This window comes from Mustela putorius, unplaced genomic scaffold (assembly GCF_011764305.1).
Source record: "Mustela putorius furo isolate JIRA1106 unplaced genomic scaffold, ASM1176430v1.1 tig00000992_pilon_pilon_pilon, whole genome shotgun sequence".
Classification (NCBI taxonomy): domain Eukaryota; kingdom Metazoa; phylum Chordata; class Mammalia; order Carnivora; family Mustelidae; genus Mustela; species Mustela putorius.
Window position 1 is genome coordinate 3,826,403 of NW_025421526.1, and position 19,487 is coordinate 3,845,889.

Below are 19,487 nucleotides of genomic sequence, written 5' to 3' on the forward strand. Positions count from 1 at the left end.
CTCTATGGTTTAATTCATACAAATAACACACGCGTAATTATTCATGATGGATAATTTCCTTAGATCTTTGTGTCAGGGCACCTGTGTGTTCCCCACCAAAGTGTGAGAAACCAGGACTCCACACACAGAGCAATGGCATTCAGACTTGTCCCTTAGCTTTGGAAGAAGACTACATGCTTTAGTCACTGAACTGGAATGTGGACGGTGAGAGGTCTCCTCAATGACACAAACGAATTTCTTTTGTATTTTTAAGATTTTTTTATTTATTTGAGAGAGAACAGGGGAAGGGGCAGAGAGAGAGAATCTTCAAGCGAACTCCCCATTGAGTGTGAAGCCCAACGCGGGGCTCAATCCCAGGACGCCGAGATCATGACCTGAGTGGAAGTCAGATGTCTGATCACTGAGCCACCCAGGCCCCCCTCAAACTAATACCCAATGGTTACCTACAGCCCCTGGTGCAGTTGCGAGGCACATTTAGAATGAAATCCAGCAAGGACACAGACTATAATACTCATGCCTGGAGAAAAGCAGCTCTGACAAAAGGAAGCATCATTAACATTCAAAGCTCACATGGCCATAGGTCATGGTCTTTATTTCTTTCTGAGTGTGGTCCAAGCCAGGGACAATATTCAATTTCTCATTCCCAGGATCCATTCTTTGTAGACTGGGGAAAACACCACAGATAAGATGCACCATTCATGGCTGTGTTTAAAAGCCATCATGTGAGATGATTATGGATTTAAAATACCCAAATTTATGATTTTTTTTATATGCCACTGAATAATGTAACTGAATTGACTTCATTATACTTGTAAAGAAAAACACACATGGGATAATATGCTAAGAAACTGGAAAATTGGCAGAACTAGTTGACCAGGCTCCTGGAAAAAAAAATATACACAGTCTTTAAAAGGTAGGTATAGATGTCACCATTCTTTTTTCTTTCCTCTGCTCAATGCCTAATAATATACCTTGGAAATCTAGAGTATGTTAACAAATAGTTATGGCTTTTGACTTCAGAGGAAACCTCTGTTAAGAAAATACAACTAGGCGGTGCCTGGGTGGCTCATTTGGTTAGGCAACTGCCTTCAGCTCAGGTCATGATCCCAGAGTGTCAGGATCAAGCCCCAGATCGGGCTCCCAGCTCCACTGGGAGTCTGCTTCTCCCTCTGACTTTCTCTCCTCTCATGCCCTCCCTTTCTCTCTCATATAAATGAATAAAACCTTACCAAAAAAAGTCTGTTTCCTGGGTTATCTCTCTAAAAAAAAAAAAGAAAGAAAGAAAGAAAGGAAAGAAAATACAACCAGGATAAGGCAGATTTTCATCTAAGTTCTTTGCTAACTTTTTAAAAAATTTTTATTTATTTATTTGAGAGAGGAGCACACACAAGTGGGGGGAGGAGCAGAGGGAGAGGAACAAGCAGGCTCCCCACTGGGCACAGAGCCCCGCGGAGGGCTGGTTCCCAGGACCCTGAGATCACGACCTGAGCTGGAGTGCAGAGCTGGACGCTTAATCGCCGGAGCCACCCAGGCGCCCCTCCTCGCTCATCTCTTAACAAGCCGGAATCTCTGACAATGTTGCACGGAGTAGAAAACAACTAACAATAGTATCCCAGTCACTGAATGAATATTTGTTGAAGGCCTATCATGTGCTAGACACTGGGTTAGGTGCTGGGAAACAGTGATAAAAAAGAGGGAAATAGTGGTACAGTCCCAGGAGAGATAGACCTCGATCACAGAATCGTAGGAAATAAACGGAGATTGACAATGAATTCTCAAGCCATAGAATGAGGGGGCTCCATGGGGGGTGTCCCATAAATAGTCTACATTTTTACTGTTATTCTTGTATCGACATCTCTTTTTAAAGGCGTTGCCACTACTTGAACTGTTTGGAAGGAAATCAACTTTCTGTGAAAACGCCTGGTCTAGTTGGCACGTGAGTAGCGTATCTGTGCTTGAGAACAGCGAACCCGGAAAGAACATCAGTTTGGCTATTTTGTTCCGTGAAACCCTAGTCGCCCAGGCTTTACTAATAGCTCCTTTGTGCTTCATGACTTCCCACCACGTAAGCAAAATTACCCAACCCCGCAGTCTGCGGCGAGAACCGTCGCCGGTCAGTGGCCGCGCACTGACGAAGAGTGTACTCCAGAGGCTGCCATACCAGACTGCCTGTTCAAACCGTTCCACATTTCAACGACGACTCTCCAGCCACCTTTTTGCCGGAGAAGAACCTCTGGGAAAGCCTGCTTCCTGGGAATGTTTATTTTATAGGGACCGTCTGACGCCTTCCAGGTTTGGCTATTTACTAGTGATGGGATTGTGTGTTCGTGGTGGCTCTTTCAAGGAAAGGACAAAGGTGGGACAAAGAGTCAGTAGTGGCTAACCTTGATTTTGTGACAGCACGTTCACAGATTTCCATGGGGTTGTGAAATGCCAAAGCAAATTATTAGAATTAAATTCCTTAAAAAAAAAAAAAAGAAGCAAAGAGCATACTCTCTTTTGAACTTTCACAGATTATAGAACCTTAGTCAAAAAAGCTTCAGAAACTGTCTAAATCCAATGGCTTACATATGTTTTTTAACCTTGAAACACAGTCTTGAAAAAAAATTCATCACCTGGGTTCCAATCTGTAAAATATATAAAATAAAGCGACCTTGACTGAAACAGGGGTGGGGGGCCCAGAGCTCCACCTTTCACCAACTCCCGCCCCCAAATCCAGAGATGGCTCCTTGGGCAGATCTGTGGTTGTTCTGGGACAGAATGGGTCGAATGCAACTTCCTCCCGTCATCCAGCCCAACAGCCAGGACCCCCTGCACATCCTGACCGACCACCTCTTTGTGGGTAACGTGAGTTACCCAGCCAGTAACAGTAACAGCCAGTGCTGTTTGACTCACGTGCTAGGGAGTGCTAGGGAGATTCAGGGAGGCGCCCCTAGGGAAACTATCATTCATGAGATTTTTGTATGTTCTCCATCATTTAGTAAGTATCCAGTCCAACCTCTGACAACCACAAAAGCAGAACTAAGTGGGCCAATCTGTGTGTGTGTGTGTGTGTGTGTGTGTCTGTGTGTGTCTGTGTGTGTGTGTATCAGATACGGGTGGGGTGGGGTGGTAGTAGGAACCCAAGACGTGATCCTACAGAAAGGGCCTACACATCCATACATGGTGCTTTGAGGTCTCAGAGACCTGGAGCCAGAGGAGAACATGCTCAGGGACCCTGGAAAGGGACCACCTCCAGCCAAGCGCTTTGGCAGTTGGGTAGAGAAGGGGAAGGAAGCATCAGCACTTTGTCCTACATCAGGGACTGTCTTTACAGATCTTCCCCACCTGTGTGAATACGTTTCTTTACAAAGGGGCAGCCTGGGAAGGGGAGCCAAAGCAGATGCCTGCACAGCGCAGCGTGGCCAACTCTCCCAAGCACCATCTCATCTGATCCTCTAGACGAGGCTGTAAGTGCAGGTCAACTCGACCCCCATTTTTGGGAGTTAGTTAGGGCAAGCGGCTTGCACGAGGCCAGCTGCCTGCAAGAGGAAGCCCCCAACACGGTGCTATTTCCAACCCCCAACTGACGCACAGAGGAGACAGGGAGAGGTCAACAGATTTTCCTGAGAAAGCATTATTTTCAGTTTCTTTAGACTTCAGAAGGATTCTGGTGTGGGAGAGCGATGGGATCTCTGAGTCGGGGCAAACCGGGGACAGTACGACAACAGCTGGAAGGCAGGAGAAAGGCGAGACGCTAGCCACGCAGTCGCAACGACCCCCCTCTTCTAGGAACCCCCGCAAACCGAGGGAGCACACTGAGGTGTGCGGCAGGAGGAGGTTGGGCCGCATCTCCCCGCCCGGGTTTTATGATCCCAGAGGCAGCACCGCACAGTGGCCAAGAGCATGGACGTGGGAGCCAGACTGCCATGGCTGGAATCTTGGCCTGACCACCCTGTGCCTTAGTTTCCCTACCTAAAATAAGTGCACAAACAGTCCCTACTTCATAGCACTGTCACAAGAATTCCATGTACCAGTGTCAGTGAAGCTCCTGGTGCCCAGCATAAGGTTAATGCCACGGGGGATTTGTTAAATCCATTCTTATTGGGCTATGAACTCCCACTGCGGGTGCTCAGATAAGCGACGACTACCATTTGAAATCTGAAAATGAGCTATCACGCCCCAGCTTCCTGTTCTGACATTTTGGTTACTACCATCTCTGGCCCTGTGACTTTATGAACTCTACCTTATCGCTAGATCTTCCCCGAAATTTTTCCGGACTTCTTTTGATCGCTCCTACTGCCTGGCCAAGCCCCTGATTTCTTTTCTATCTTTCTGAGCCCACTTCATATGTTTTTTGACTTTTCTGTAGTTCCTATATTACATGAAACAACTCTCTGCTCTGTGTGTGTTTTCCATGTACCTAGGCATCATTCTAGGATTCTATCAGTAGGGGGAGCTCAAAGAACAGCTTAAGATAAAATCGAGCCGGCCAACTTAGGGGAAAAAGGGAAGAATAAAATCATTCTGACACGACTGCACCATTTTGTTATTAATCAGAAAATGAGAGGAAATACATTCAGAGTAATGTAAGTAGACACTGTCGATGAGACATTGCTTGGTTATCATATAGTGGAAGGTGATTTACGGAGAGTTCTGCTCTAGGGAAGCCCCAGTAAAGACTCTGGTTTTACATTCTTAAGGACGACAAGGTGTCAGAGAAGCCGAGCTCTTTGCATTTATTCCCGTTTGATCTGTTTTACTGAGGAACAGCCCAGAAGCACCGTGTTTAGTCTGTTCAGACTTAGCAAATACTGTTCGGGGACGTGATGCTGCATGAAATGTTCGCAGCTCTGGCCAAAATCGCAGTGAGATGCATGAAATGACTTTTTATTTATAATGTGCTAATGTTTCAATTAGGAAATTGGGAAAATCTTTATGGATTTCTATGAGGTGGGAACCATAATTCCTACTTATCTGGTTTACGAGAATTTCCTTAAACTCAAAAGCTCTACCTCCGTGATATCGGGCTGTAGAGACCTGTTTGCTGCTTGGCCCTAAACCAAGGCTGTACCTGAAAGGCTTAGCTCATCTTTGCTGCGGCTGTGATATTTGGCAAATGCCCTTTAAGATACAATTAAGGGAATCAAGTATTCTTGGAAGGGGAAATGCAGAGCATTAAATGTTGTAGTCAATCTTTGTGGTTTTGTGGGGAGGGCTAGATTGATTGCAGTTGAATGCTGGGTTTATAAAGTGCTTTTTCCTTCCAGATAATTCAAAGAGATTTCTCTTAGCAGCGGTGACTGTAAAGCCAGGAGAATGAATCCATACCAACCACACCAGAAATAAGTCTCCCTGCTTTATAACAGCCTTGTGTAGATGACCTTACACATACCGCATCTCTGAGCAGAGCGCATTGGGTGCTACTATCCTGATCAGTTAGAGGAAAAACATGCGATATTTCTCCATCAGATCATTTGCAAAGGATCACATTTTCAGTCACTGTCAGAATGGACTCAAACCCAGGTTTGCTAATTTCAAACAGGTCTTAGCAATCTAGGCCAATGAAACAGATGATCTCCAAGGCCACTTTCAATCCAGGATCTGACCGCTCTATCATTTACTGACTCAAATGCAAACACTTGGACCACATCCGTGTGTGCTGTTACTCAGTTCATCCAGTGGGATGCAAACCTTACGTATACGGGCAAAGTGATACCATAAATTAATAGGGCGTTTTTCACCTGCGATTTTCACATTATAGGTCATGAAGTTTGAGATGTGCCTCAAATGAGTGATTTTAAGGCATCTTGTAATAGTGGAGGACTGACTCAAGACTTATGGCACACCTGTAAAATGCAATATGGGCACCACTTTGAGTGTTGCTCTCCAAGAGTATTAAGGTTATGGAAAGCTGTTCATCTTACATTGTTATGAGGGGAAAAAAGCAGGTTATGAAACAATCTGTAAATATGTATATATAAAAGTAATATATACATAGATAAAGATCTAGAATGATGTGAACCAGGATGTTAATAGTTGTTCTTTTAAGAGGGTGTTATTATTATTATTTTTTTTCATTTATTTGAGACAGAGAGAGACACAGAGCATTAAAGCGGGAGGGGGCAGAGAGAGAGGAAGAATCAGACTCCCTCCCCTGCCCCCTGAAGCAGGGAGTCTGACGTGGGGCTGGATCCCAGGATCCTGGAATCATGACCCAAGCTGAATGCAGATGCCTGCCAAACAACTGAGCCACCAGGTACTCCAAGAAGGTCTTTTTATATGCAATTTCTGGTTTTCTCCTTTTTTTTTTTTTTTAAAGACTTTACTTATTTATTCATTTGACAGAGAGAGATCACAAGTAGGCAGAGAGGCAGGCAGAGAGAGAGAGGAGGAAGCAGGCTCCCGACCAAGGAGAAAGCCCGATGCGGGGCTCGATCCCAGGACCCTGGGATCATGACCTGAGCCAAAGGCAGAAGCTTTAACTCCCTGAGACGCCCAGGCACCTCTTTCTCCTTTTTAAGACAAAATTTCTTATCTTGTCTGCAATTCTCAAGCTTTAATTTGTAACCAGAGAAACACAAATGTGACTTTCTATAAAACTATAAAGGGCAGCTTTAAAGCTTTAAAAAAATAAGAGATGAGAAGGCTATTTCCTTAGAAAACGATCTTGTGAAAACATTCTGTACCTCATTTCCTTTGCCTCCAGCACCGGACTTCATTTCCTTCGGTTGCTTTGCAAACAAAGAATGACACCATTTAGACGGAGAAGCACTAGCAATCAAATATCAAGTTGGTCATACCCATTATAGCGATTTTCTTGGCCACAATTTTGTCTTTTAGAACAGTAACCCGATGTCTTCTAATTCATGGAAACCTAACATAGTTGCCCAGATTCAAAAGAAAGAAGTTCTCTGTTTCAGCTCCTGAGACGCTGCTGTAGAAACTTCCTCAGAGGTAAATGAACAAGTTGGAATACTCTTTTAAGACTGTGTTTTTCAGCCAACATTTTGGAAAGAGGAAATCATGCTGCGATGTTTATCATCTACTCAGCACTCCTTTGTACCTGGAAGGTAGTGTCTGAGCTAAGCTGTGATGATTCTCAGTCCCTGTGAAAGCTAGTCCAACACAGAGAACCAGGAAAACAAATGATGAGGTAGTGCCCCACGGTACGGGAAGCTACTAAAGGCATTAGAGACTTAGCGACACAAGAGGGTTCAGGATATAGATTACTTAATTTAAAGAAAAAGGTAGACGACAAGTGTATATAGTGTGTACAGTCTGATCCCACTTGAAAAGTACATACACATGTATATATGTAAAAGAATAAAAGCAAAAGTAGTTAATAGTGTTACAAGGTAGTGAGATACAGATGATTTTTAATTTTTAAGTTTTTGCCTCCCTGATTTTCCGCATTTAGTTTTGTATTAAAAATCAATTAAAGTTATTATGCAAAAGATAATACATTTAAAAATGCTTTGCAACTAGAAGAGGACTGTAAAAAGTAAGATTTTGTTAATTTATATATTATACCTGCTGGAAGAAAGACCTAACCACTTTTTCATATGTCCCTTGTTCTTTTCCACATGACTTATTTTGAGAGACAAACAGCTCTAAGTTAAGGGTCTCTTGCAGCTTTACTTATTAGCAAACATTGTCCACTACTGAAATTTTCTCAAGGATAGAAACTGAATGTAAGCAAAAAGAGAGCTAGTTATAAGGATGTATATAACACAGGACTTGTCACTATACTGTATCCGCCTCACACTGAAGGGATTCAGTTAAAAAGACATGTACTCTTCAGTACTAAAGATCAAACAAAAACAAAATCAAAACTAAAACCCAGCATAAATTGGTATAGGCAGGTACCTATTAACCTGCATTTTATCTTTTAGAAAGACCCTTTGGGGCTGATTCGGTGGTGCCCCGGCACTCAGGTGAGGTACTTCCTAAGTGCTAATAAACCAGAAGTAACATGCGTCTGGCAAGAGAGCGGTAGAGTCTTTGGAAATCTAAGAACCACACAAAGAATTAGAAAGAAAGCAGGAAGCAGGAAGGGAACTCTAGGTTAAGAGGAAGTGGTAAAAACAAGAGGCAACAGGGTGAGGCTGGGTTAGAAGCTTTCTAGACATGCCAAAGCAGACCATACATGACCGCCATACCCAGGAACATCCTACTTCCTCAAGCTACTCCTAAAATGAAAGCACTTTCGGCCAGACACATTGTTGCTGGATATCATGTCTTGAGGAGATTTTAAAAAGTAGAAAATAAATCAGGAATACCTATCTGTTATAAGACCAATTATCTCTGTCGTCTTTATCAAAATATACAGACCAATTGTTGTCTAGTTACTCGATCAAGGTACTATATCACTAATGTTGAGAACTAAGACTTCTGAGTTAAGGTTCCATGTTCTTTCTGCCATTTTTAATTCTTGAATGATGGCATGTTTTATTTCTTAATATGGCCCTTAATCGCATACAAGAACCCCCCCCCAGACCCAAAATACATTGAATTACAAGACCTATTTGAAAAGATGTATCTGATTTGGGGATGGGGAGAAGCTTGTGTAATTGGAACTCACCAAATGTCGAAATTCTACTGAGAGACTCCCATTAGAAGATTCTTCAATGGACATGGCTTTGACATGAGTTCCACAAAGGACAAATCTTCGATTGCTGGGGGAAAATCTTAGCTATTTACATGGTCTCAGACAAAATATATTTATGAGACCAGCAAAAAAAAAATTCTAAAATAAATTTCTTACCTTAGAGTTGAAACGTTCCTGTAAAACCAAGAAGATTCCTTAAAATGAGCTATTTTATAGATCTAGTAAAAACAGTCTTTGATACTTTAGAGGGTAGTATAATAAAGTCATAAATTTTCAAGACTTTATAGTAAAATTTTTTAAAGTAAGTCTTCATTGGAGTTCTATTAAATGTTTGAACTTCAAAGTCAAATATTTGAAGTACATTGATATGTAATGTTAGAGAAATACATTGAAAAGTTTGAAATCATTCTATAAAAATGAAGTTCTTTTTAAAAAGTCTCACATTTTCATGTTTCAAAATGAAATTAGAAACTTACTTGTCAATTGATGCTTTCACCTTTACCTGATAGTTTAGTTCTGGCAATTTTATTAGTAGTCTGAAAAGACACATAAATAAAGAATCAGAAGTAAAAATGAATAGTGTTAAGAGCCTTTTTATATCTTAAAATTTAAATATATTTATGTCATATATATAAATAAAATTTAGGTTATTTCTAGTTACATGTTAGTGTGTTTTAAAAATGTCCAACTCACTGTTGCATCACTATGTTGCACACCTGAAACTAATATAACACCATATACTATCCTGGAATTAAAATACAATGAAAATAATGAAAATAATTAATGTACACTAAATTGTACAAAAATGTACAATTCTTTTTTAGTTTGTCACATTACTGATATTGACACCAGCCACTTCATATCATCCTGACAGACATCTGGGAAGTATTTTCAGTTGATGTGCATTGGATAATACATGGCTAGGTCAGAAAAATAGCTATACATTTTGGTTAAAGCCCACATTTGGATTAAAGGTAAAAATGTACAGAAAATTCTTTGCAAGTTTATTAATATGGCTACATTTTATTCTCAGATCATAAAAAACTGTAAGTTTCGAGAAACTAAATATTTTGATGGGGGAAAATCTTAGTGTAAAAACACTGAGAAAAACTTTCTCAGTGTAAAAACACTGAGAAAGACCAGACCTGTGAAAAATTCCAATTCGAATGCATTTGCAATCTTAAAATACACAATGAAAGTAACAGCAAAAATGTTCATAACTAAAACAGATCCAACTCCAAACAAAGAAGTGACTAAAGATCAGAAGAGCAATCCCTTAATTCCTTCTTCTGGTGCATAAAGCTCCTCCTTTATTCTTTCGCTTTCCCAACTCCTTTGATGTGTAGCCTTTGATACACCCTCTTTCTGGGTTCAGTCCAGTTTCAGAGATATTAATTCAATCACTCATTCACTCATCTCAAGCCTCATTCATTCACTCAGCATGTGCTGAGCACCTCGTCCACACCCAGTGCAGCCCTAGGTGCTAGGGGACTGCGTAGTGAAGAGTGGGGAAGGGAGAAGTGCGGCCGTGGCTACGCAGGAGAAGAAGAAGTCCAGCTCAACAGAGAAGACGGATTATGGAGAACGGTGATAAGCAACGGATGGGCATGAGAGAGATACGATCACAGAGGAGAGTCCAAACAAAAGAGTGGGCAGAATGCGACAAAAGTTCCTTAAAAATCCCATATGAAGCACAGGATTGGTTTTAGGGTTTGGAGTATCATGTGTGCACTTGTTAGCAGTGAGGGGTGAAGAGGTCACATGAATTAGGGCAGGAAGGATCGTACTTCAGGATCCGAGTCACCAGAAGATGCTGCTGACTAAAGGGAGATCCATATCACCCCTCCCTCTGAAATAGGAGATGGAATGCTATGGTAGGAAGGGGTTTTAGGGGAAATCTTGAATACGAAGTCATCTATCAATGAATACTAAGATCATCTACCAAGACAGTGGAGAACAAGGTACAGAGGTGGAGGACAGGGACCCAACAGACAGGTGGAAGAGGAAAGCAGGAACACTAAAGCAGGGACGAATGGTCAATGCCCCTGGTCATCAGTTCAAAGAACATGCAAGGTGAGGCCCATTTGGGGGCCTCTTCCGCTCAGAACTCCTGCCTGTGCAATCTCTGCTCATCTCCCCTTTTGTCCCGGAGAGCTTCTCAGACTTATTGTGTCACCAATGGGGGTGCCTCCAGGAAATGTAGGATGCCCACCACCCCTCTATCCTATTTCCCTTTAGTGTTACTATCTTCTGGGTTATAGAGAGATGTGGGGATAAAGAATGAACAACTCTTGAAAATCATGAAATTTTAAGAGGGAACCTGGCCTCTGGCTTTTGTTCCTGGTTCTTAAGTCTTGCTGTGGAATTCATGCAAAGGAAATGATTAAGAATTTCATGTGACATATTTAAAATGCAAACTGAAGGAAAATGCTCTCCCTTTAAAAATGGAGTTCTGAGGTGATGGATGTTAACTAAACTTTTCGTAGTAATCATTTTGCAGTTTATGTAAGCCAAGTCATTCTGCTGTACAGCTTTAATTTCTATAGTCCTGTATGTCAATTACATCTCAATAAAATGGAGATTAACAAAATGAAATAAAAATAAAAATAAAGTTCTGATAGTGATAGGGGATCAGGAACCTATCGTGGGGCCCTAAATCATTACCTCAGCATCATCACCTCTTGTCCTGGTCAAAGGTGACTCAGTGATAAGGAATTTAAAGCTTGAGGGCCTTAGAGATTGATGAATGATGAAGATCTTTGAAAGTTCAAGCTCAAATTCATGATTTTGAGTGTCATTAGGGAAAATGGTACGTTTTGGTTACTCGTGCTAATGAAAAGGATCAAATGCATAGACAAAGCAACAATCGCACAAAAGTCATAGGTCTTTAAATCAGGCACCTAGTAGGATACATGGAAGATTACAGCATTGAGAGTTTTCAAGGAAAATCCTATAAACTAGTTGCTGGGCAATCACAGGCGAAGAATGTGCCACTTTTATTTCCTGGGTAAGATATTCAAAGCCTTCCATACTGTGTCCCCCGTCTACACAATTCTACTTCTCCCTGCGGAACATCTTGCAAAACAGACCAGGAAGTCACTATTGCTGTCGCCTCACTCTCCTACTGTCCCACTCTCCTTTCCCTCTCTGGTCCTCCCCCAAGGTCCTTCCTCCAAGCGACCACAAAGACTTCTCCAGACTCTCTAGCCTTCTCCCATGTCAGTCTTTCCAGCAACCGACCCCACGACGCCGGACATTGCGATTCCATTCTCTCACGCTAAAATCCCTCATGTCCTCATCTTACTGACATGTTCTCTCCAAGCGGGGCCCTGATATTAACATTGCTGAGGGGATCTACCATAGCTCAGTGCTGGGCATGCAGGAGGCACTTAACACAGAAGAGCTGAATGAGAGGCGCTCTGTGAGAAATTGGTCTTATTTATGCAGTGGCTGTGGCTCCGCAAAGGAAAAGATAGAGCACGATCTGCCTACCTTAGCTTGACCGTGAACTGAATAAGAGTTTTAAGTACCATCGGTCTCTGGGGGTGGGTCGGCATGCATGGCTGTCGTTCAACCACAAATGAGCTAGATTAAAAGGAAATAAAGCACGTCATTTGAAAGCATTGAAAATATCGACAGGCTGAAAACCACAGAGAAACAGGATGCTGTCCTCTTAAAAAATCCAAATTTTCTACACTTCTAAGATATTCAAATCCCCGTTAAGCTCAAATCTTTCCAAAGACTTCTCATAAATAATTACCAGGAGATGGAAAAAATGACTTAAGATCGTCCCTTAATAAACGACAGTAAGTAATTCTTAATTGTTCTACTTGAGCCGAGAATAAAACCTATTTTTATCATACTAAACAGAAAGTAAAAAGTTAATTTCATGCCATCTTTGAACTGGGTATTAGAATTTCTGGTACGTGGTACTGTTCTTCTTCTTTTTTTCCTTTAGCTGAGCTTATACACATAGACATGGCCTCTACCCTTCCTTTCTTGGATATGCACTTAAGAAGAAATCACTGAAATCTTCTTTTCTAAAATGTGAAAAATGAACTTCAGCTGGATGTCGTCCTTGGAGCGTAGAAAACTGAGTCAGTTTTTGGGAGAAGTGCCGAATAAATAGTGAAGAGCAGAAATGTTTCTGGAACTCTCTGAAGCTTTAGTCACTCCACCCTGAGGCTCACTGTTCAACACGTCCCCACCTTCCTTCCCCTTAACACCGAAACCCCAGCCAGCGTCTCCTTGCAGCGCCGTGGGACTGAGGCTGCCGTGACGCATTTAAATTGACTTACTTCTTAAAAAGGCTGTAGATCAAGAAGGTGACTCTTTCCAGCAGATGTGCTCTTTGCATGGGAATGGGGTCCCCTTCGTATGTCATTTTAGTCGACTGTTCCTCTAATTTCTCCAGTTGCCTTCTGAGCTGGAACAGACTTTCTGCCAACAGTGTAAAGCTATCAAATAGCAAAGGACCATCAGTGGACAGCTTTCCCCCTTACCAATCTACCATTTTAACTGTTAACCACATTAGCAAGCAATACATTATTACATAATTATTCGATTAAGAGAGTTATTCACTTAATTTCATTAAAGGTTAGTGGCAGTTCTTTATGCTTACTTCCCTGATCCATTTTTCCCTCTAAGATGCATGGCACATAGGAAATGGAAAATATTTCCAATGTTTTGTTATTTATACCCGTAGTTATAGACATCATTCATCAAATTTTGTCAACATCAGGAACTGAATCCCTTTCAATGTTTGTTTAAAAGTCTGTTAAGCATGTAGATGTTAATGATGTGGTACTCGTTAATTAATGTGACCCTCATTAATGGGTAAAAAAGAACAAATTTAAAACTTTAAAGGTACATGATATGAGGAGTATTAGGTGTAAGAATACTAAAGAATAAAAACAATAAGAAATGGACTCCCTCCTCCAAAGTGTGTTTTACAAATCCTAAGTATTAACCAAAAAATAATCTGTCTGGAGAAACGTATGGGCTCAGAGTCTGACTCACTAAGTGGTGATATCACCTCAGAAGTGGAGGTGGGGACTTGGGCCCAAAGTCTGGGGAAGAGACAGTCTGTGACGGACACCCAAGCGACTGTCAGCTGGAGAGGCGGTGCGATATGGACAGACTTGGTAAGTCCATCGGGCCCTGACAGCAGCTCTTCCTACTTACAAGTTTACTCCCCACATAGTCCTATGGGAAGACCTGTTCTCTGCCCACTGCCTACTGCTTTGGCTATAAGCACTTTCATGGGCCAAGTTCTTGATTGCTTCCTTTGTTGTTTATTATTTTGATTATTTTATTTTTAGCATTATATTTTATTTTTATTATGTATATTACTGCTTATTATTACAGTGAGGTTAGAGAATCAAAGCATCTCCCCAAGCACAATCAGTAGGTTTTAGAAAGAGCCCAGGTCCTTACTGTTCTTGAGAAGCGGGCCCCGCGGGGCAGAGCTCACATCACAAGCGGTCCCAGTTAGGACAGGTTTCCACTGTATTGACTTGTACCCTTTGAAAGCATTTTAGATTTCAACTGAACATTTTCCTTCTTTTTCATTATTTTTTTCTAAGTGTTCTTTCAATGACATACTTTCATTTTGCATTGCTGAGGAAAACCCTACCCACATTTTCTCTTGTAATACAAGGAATAGTAACCATAGGATTGCACATGTGCACACGCAGGGAATGTCGTGAAGTAGAAGCCACTTGAGATTTTTCATTTAAATACAAAAATAAATCACTGTACTGAAAACACAAAACTAATGTTTAACTCCAACTTCTTTTTTTTTTTTTTTAAGATTTTATTTATTTATTTGACAGAGAGAGATCACAAGTAGGCAGAGAGGCAGGCAGAGAAAGAGGAAGAAGCAGGCTCCCCGCAGAGCAGAGAGCCCGATGTGGGGCTCAATCCCATGGACCCTGAGATCATGACCCGAGCTGAAGGCAGAGGCTTTAACCCACTGAGCCACCAAGGCGCCCCAACTCCAACTTCTTAAGATACGCCTTTAAAGGGGTGCCTGGGTGGCTCAGTGGGTTAAAGCCTCTGCCTTCGGTTCAGGTCATGGTCTCAGGGTCCTGGGATTGAGCCCCACATAGGGGTCTCTGCTGAGCAGAGAGCCTGCCCACCCCCCCGCCTGCCTCTCCGCCTACTTGCTATCTCTGTCTGTTAAATAAATATAAAATATTTTTAAAAAATTAAAATACGCTTTTAAGGGGCACCTGGGTGGCTCAGTAGGTTAAAGCCTCTGCCTTCGGCTTGGGTCATGATCCCAGGGTCCTGGGATCGAACCCCACGTCAGGCTCTCTGCTCGGCAGGGAGCCTGCTTCCTCCTCTCTCTGTCTCTCTGCCTTCCTCTCTGCCTACTTGTGATCTCTCTTAGTCAAATAAGTAAATAAAATCTTAAAAAAAAAAGATATGCCTTTAAAAACTGAGATATCTTTTCTCAAGCTTTTGAAGCTAGTGTTTCTTATGTCCTTATAGAAAGCTGTGTTCATTCCTGGTTTCAAAAATTCACTGGACTCTTTTAAGGTTAATATATTATGCGAGAGAATTAAGCAATTCGCATGCATGCTATAGATTTCTAGAGATGCTTTATTTTTGGCCCCAAGGGAATAAAAGTAAAAATACATATGCATCTCTTTGTTCTCAACGGCAGTTCCCAGGTGCTAATAAATCATCGATAAACTGAATGAATTGATGTTTTGGGCTCAGCCTGCCTTCTCTGGCTCAGCAACACTGAAGCTTTGTACTTCCTGTGGTTTTCACTAGAAACTAAAGTCAGTTCGTTGTACCAATTCTGCAGCTGGTCGAGCCCGTTGTGCAGCGGCCCCCCGATGCAGGCAATCTGCTGCCGCCTCTGCCAGTCCCGCAGCTCCTCCATCAGCGCGCTGCTCACCAACGCGTCCGTCTCGTTGACGATTTGGGTCATCTTATTGAGCGCTTCCTAAAAACAAAGGTGACTACTGAAAAGATTGAGATGCAACCAAAGTCACTCATAACTCAACCCACGAAACTATTTCTCAGACCTGGGGGATAAAGGCTAGGTTAACATTCTCACCAAATATTTTACCAAATACTACCTTCTATTTATCAGAGCACTGCCTTTTCCTACTTCCAATTTGAAAATTTTTTTAAAGATTTTACTTATTTATTTGATAGACAGAGATCACAAGTAGACAGAGCAGCAGGCAGAGAGTCTCTGAGCAGAGAGCCTGATGTGGGGCTCGATCCCAGAACCCTGGTATCATGACCTGAGCTGAAGACAGAGGCTTAACTCACTGAGCCACCCAGGCACCCCTCAATTTGAAATTATTATAATTAAATAAGGTTATTAAAGGAAGCCGCATGATCACAGCTAACAATCTCATATTATCCCATAATATCATTTAATCTCATCTAATGTAAATTCAAATACATTGAATTTATAACTCCTGAGTCATTATTGAATCTTCTAGTCATACATCCATATCTCCACTTTTCAAAAAGACATAAATTATATTTATATTCTTAGAAATATATGCATTTATTCTAAAATGTACTGATTAAAATTTGAGCCTTCCTATGTTAGTCTTTTAGGGACTTTATCTGGGGGTGCCTGGGTGACTCAGTCTTCAGCTCGGATCATGTTCCCAGGGTCCTTGACTGAGCCCCACATAGGGATCCCTACATGGCAGGAAGTCTGCTTCTTCCTCTCTCACTACCCCTGCTTCTGTTTCCTCTCTCACTGTCTCTCTGTCAAATAAATACATGAAATCCTTAAAAAAAATTAATTTATTGGGGTTGAGGAAGGCATAGTGGAGAAGTTTAATTTTTAAAGGCCTAAGGATTAGAAGGTATGAATTCTTATCTGGTTTTGTGACAAGCTATGTGAATTGGGATAAACCACTTAACTTTGCTGGAACTTGGTTTTCTGATCTATACAATGAGGTGACTGGACCAAATAATTTCTGAAGTTCCTTCTGTCTTAAAATCTTATTTCTAAGCATTTCTTAGCATGCACAAAACATAGAACATAGATTTATTATACATAAATGCATTAAGCCTATCTTGGATTAATTATTTGCATTTTAGAAACCTGATTTCTAACTGTTGAAGTTTATAATGTAGGGTGAAAATAAATTTTACATTTATTTGTGCTCACACAAATTCCTACACAACAAATGAAGCTGAACTTCTAGAAATAAACTCTTGACTTATCAGTGACTGCTCAAATTTCAGTTGCATTTACTTCAAGGAGAGATAGAAAGTTGAAATAGAAATGATTTCCCTCTTTTAAAATATTTCACTGAGCCAGTAAAAGCCTTCTCTGCTCTTTGAAAGGAGGTTAGATTGAATATGTTCGGTTGTCGATGAACTATCCTGAAATCTATTCAATTACGTAGCCTCAGGTCATTTTTCAGAGTGGAAACTGGAACACTGATTTTTCTAATAAAATTTTAGTGGCTTCCAGGGAATATTTTAATTCTACATGTAGTAGAACCCGTATCAGCATAGTAAGTACAGAAACTAAAATGGTCATGTCTGAAATAGGGGCAGGTAAAAACTGGGTAAGATGTTCGCCTTGAAGCTAACGGTCGCTACAGGGAACGCACTGCATGAAGCAAGAAGCCCAGCTGCGTAAGCTCGGGAACGGGAGCACGGCCGCCAGTGCGGCACTCTTCCTGGAAACACCACCGCTTATCGTTCAGCTTAAACAGGCCTGAACGAATCCAAGAGCTTGATTCTTCTCAGTGGGAGCAGATATAGGAAAACAACAGTGGGCAAGGCCAAGGTAACGTTCTCCACTAACCTTTCTCTTGAAGTCAAGACTGTTAAGCATTTCTTGCAGAGTTAAAACTTCCTGATTCATCAGGGCGTTGTTCTTGTCCCCCTGGTCTGTGAAGGAAAAGAGTTGAGATTTTGAGCCCTCTCCCACGCGAAGCTCTTTGCCCCGAAAGCCAAGCCTCCTGCAACCCCCATCCTTAAGTCCCACGATATGAGAGATGAAATGTGGTCCTTGTGGAAGAGCCTGGAATATGTCCCTATTTGCTCATCTGCCAGGAGGATCACCTCCAAGCGAGCCAGGGAGGAGATCTCTATCTTACAGACCTTGACAGAAGACCAGTCTTCACACCACGCTCCTGTTTGGGGTAGGGAGAGGGCTAAAAGGTTTTTGAAATGCATTCCTTTTTAGGTACCTCTACACGGACAATAACCCTAGCTAGTTGGCCTAAGTAGGAAAAGGGCCTTCTTTGCGCCCATTATTAGATCATAGTGGATTCCTCCGGTCCCTTTACCTACTGTTCCCGCTCTACTTTCTCACCAGGAATTACGGAAAACTGCCTGGAAGGGTTGCAGTTGTATCCATTTACTCTCATGAACTAATAAAGACTCGATCTTTTGCTCCCCCCCCTCTTTTTTCTTTTGCAGTATGATCTTGCCTCACAGTAAAACTAGAAGTCGGAAAGAATTGCAAAGAAAAATCTCTGACTGAAAAAAAAAAAAACAAACCCAAATGGTTTATCCTCTTAAATGGGAGATGTGGAATAAACGTTGTATATTTTAACTTGAATCTTAAACTTTTCTGGTATATATAGCAAGTGATTGTACCAACCCTCCTGTCCATGAAGAATGAAGGTCGGAAATGCCGGTCTGGCTTGAGTAACTGGGAAACAACACTGTGCCAAACTTCTCCACAAAGCAGCCCTGACCTCTGGGAAATCATTCCTGGTTGTATTAATTCACAAATTTGCAAATTCTTGGATCCCACATGTAGTAAAATCTGGTTCATATAGCCTTTTATAAACTCAAATCTTCATTAGCTAATAATTTTCAGTCTTCACCAGCGAGATATAACTTGTTTCCCATGTGTCTTTTATTTCACTTAAAACATTTCATTTCACTTAAAGTCAACAAAATAAATACTTGTTGATGTTAGTGACAGAATGAGATTTTTATTCTTCGTAATGTTCATGGGCACTGATCATAGTAATGTAACTCTAATTGTCATATGTTAAGTCCAAAGTGATTTTATTGTTTAATGTATTTGTTTATATTTTACTTCTTAAATTGGTGGTTCATATATGAGATTTGGGGTGAGACAGCTTTCAATGGACTTTAGTGCTTGGTGAAATGGGCAGTTCTAAACCTTTTTAGGATCACGGACCCCTCTGATAATCTGAGGAACCCATGTTTGTGCCATTTTTCTGAAGGGAAAAATTCTACACAAAAGCAACTATGAACACTTAAGGATTATTAAAGGATTAAGGATTAAATTATTAATCCTTATTGTTATTATTATTTTTAGATTTATTTATTTGACAACCAGAGATCACAACAAGCCAGAGAGGTGGGCAGAGGGCGGGGGGTGTTGTGGGAAGCAGGCTCCCTGTGGAGCAGAGAACCCAAGCGGGGCTTGATCCCAGGACCCTGGCGCCACCCAGGCACCCCTATTAATCCTTATTATTAAGGATTATTATTTGTTTGAGAGAGAGAGCAGGGGAAGGGAGAAAGGGGAAGGGGGAGGGACAAGCTGACTCTGCTCTACTCAGAACTCAATCTCATGACCCCGAGATCATGATCAGAGAAAATCAAGAGTTGTTCACTTAACTGACTGAGCCACCCAGGTGGTCCACAACTACAAACATTTTAAATATCATTTCCCAGGAGTCAGTAAATCCTGAAGATGCCAGGAGAGCACATCACCCCCCACCTACGCCAAGCAAGATTCCTAACCTAATATCCTCGCCTTTAAATCTCAAGGTGAATGTTAAGCACTTGGTCACAATCATTCACACTTCCTTCTGAGTAAATGTTAAGCTAACATTTCAATAATTAAAGATGCTTCTGAAAATAAAATATTTCTATCCCAATTGTTTTTAAAAATTATTTTAAAATAAGTTTA

General features: G+C 41.4%; 1 protein-coding gene across 5 annotated transcripts in view; it reads right to left on the reverse strand.

Moving 5' to 3' along the window:
• Positions 1 to 19,487, reverse strand: part of STAT4 (signal transducer and activator of transcription 4) — a 99,633-nt gene that overhangs the window by 14,556 nt on the left and 65,590 nt on the right. For all 5 annotated transcript variants that reach the window (XM_045086519.1, XM_045086517.1, XM_045086516.1 and 2 more), the window contains 8 exons: positions 17,394 to 17,479; positions 15,397 to 15,548; positions 12,889 to 13,047; positions 12,083 to 12,175; positions 9,067 to 9,126; positions 8,747 to 8,764; positions 8,564 to 8,657; positions 6,669 to 6,713 (listed from right to left, as the gene is read on the reverse strand). In XM_045086519.1, coding sequence (XP_044942454.1) covers positions 6,669 to 6,713; positions 8,564 to 8,657; positions 8,747 to 8,764; positions 9,067 to 9,126; positions 12,083 to 12,175; positions 12,889 to 13,047; positions 15,397 to 15,548; positions 17,394 to 17,479 — 707 coding nt within the window. The remainder of the gene's footprint in view (positions 1 to 6,668; positions 6,714 to 8,563; positions 8,658 to 8,746; positions 8,765 to 9,066; positions 9,127 to 12,082; positions 12,176 to 12,888; positions 13,048 to 15,396; positions 15,549 to 17,393; positions 17,480 to 19,487) is intronic.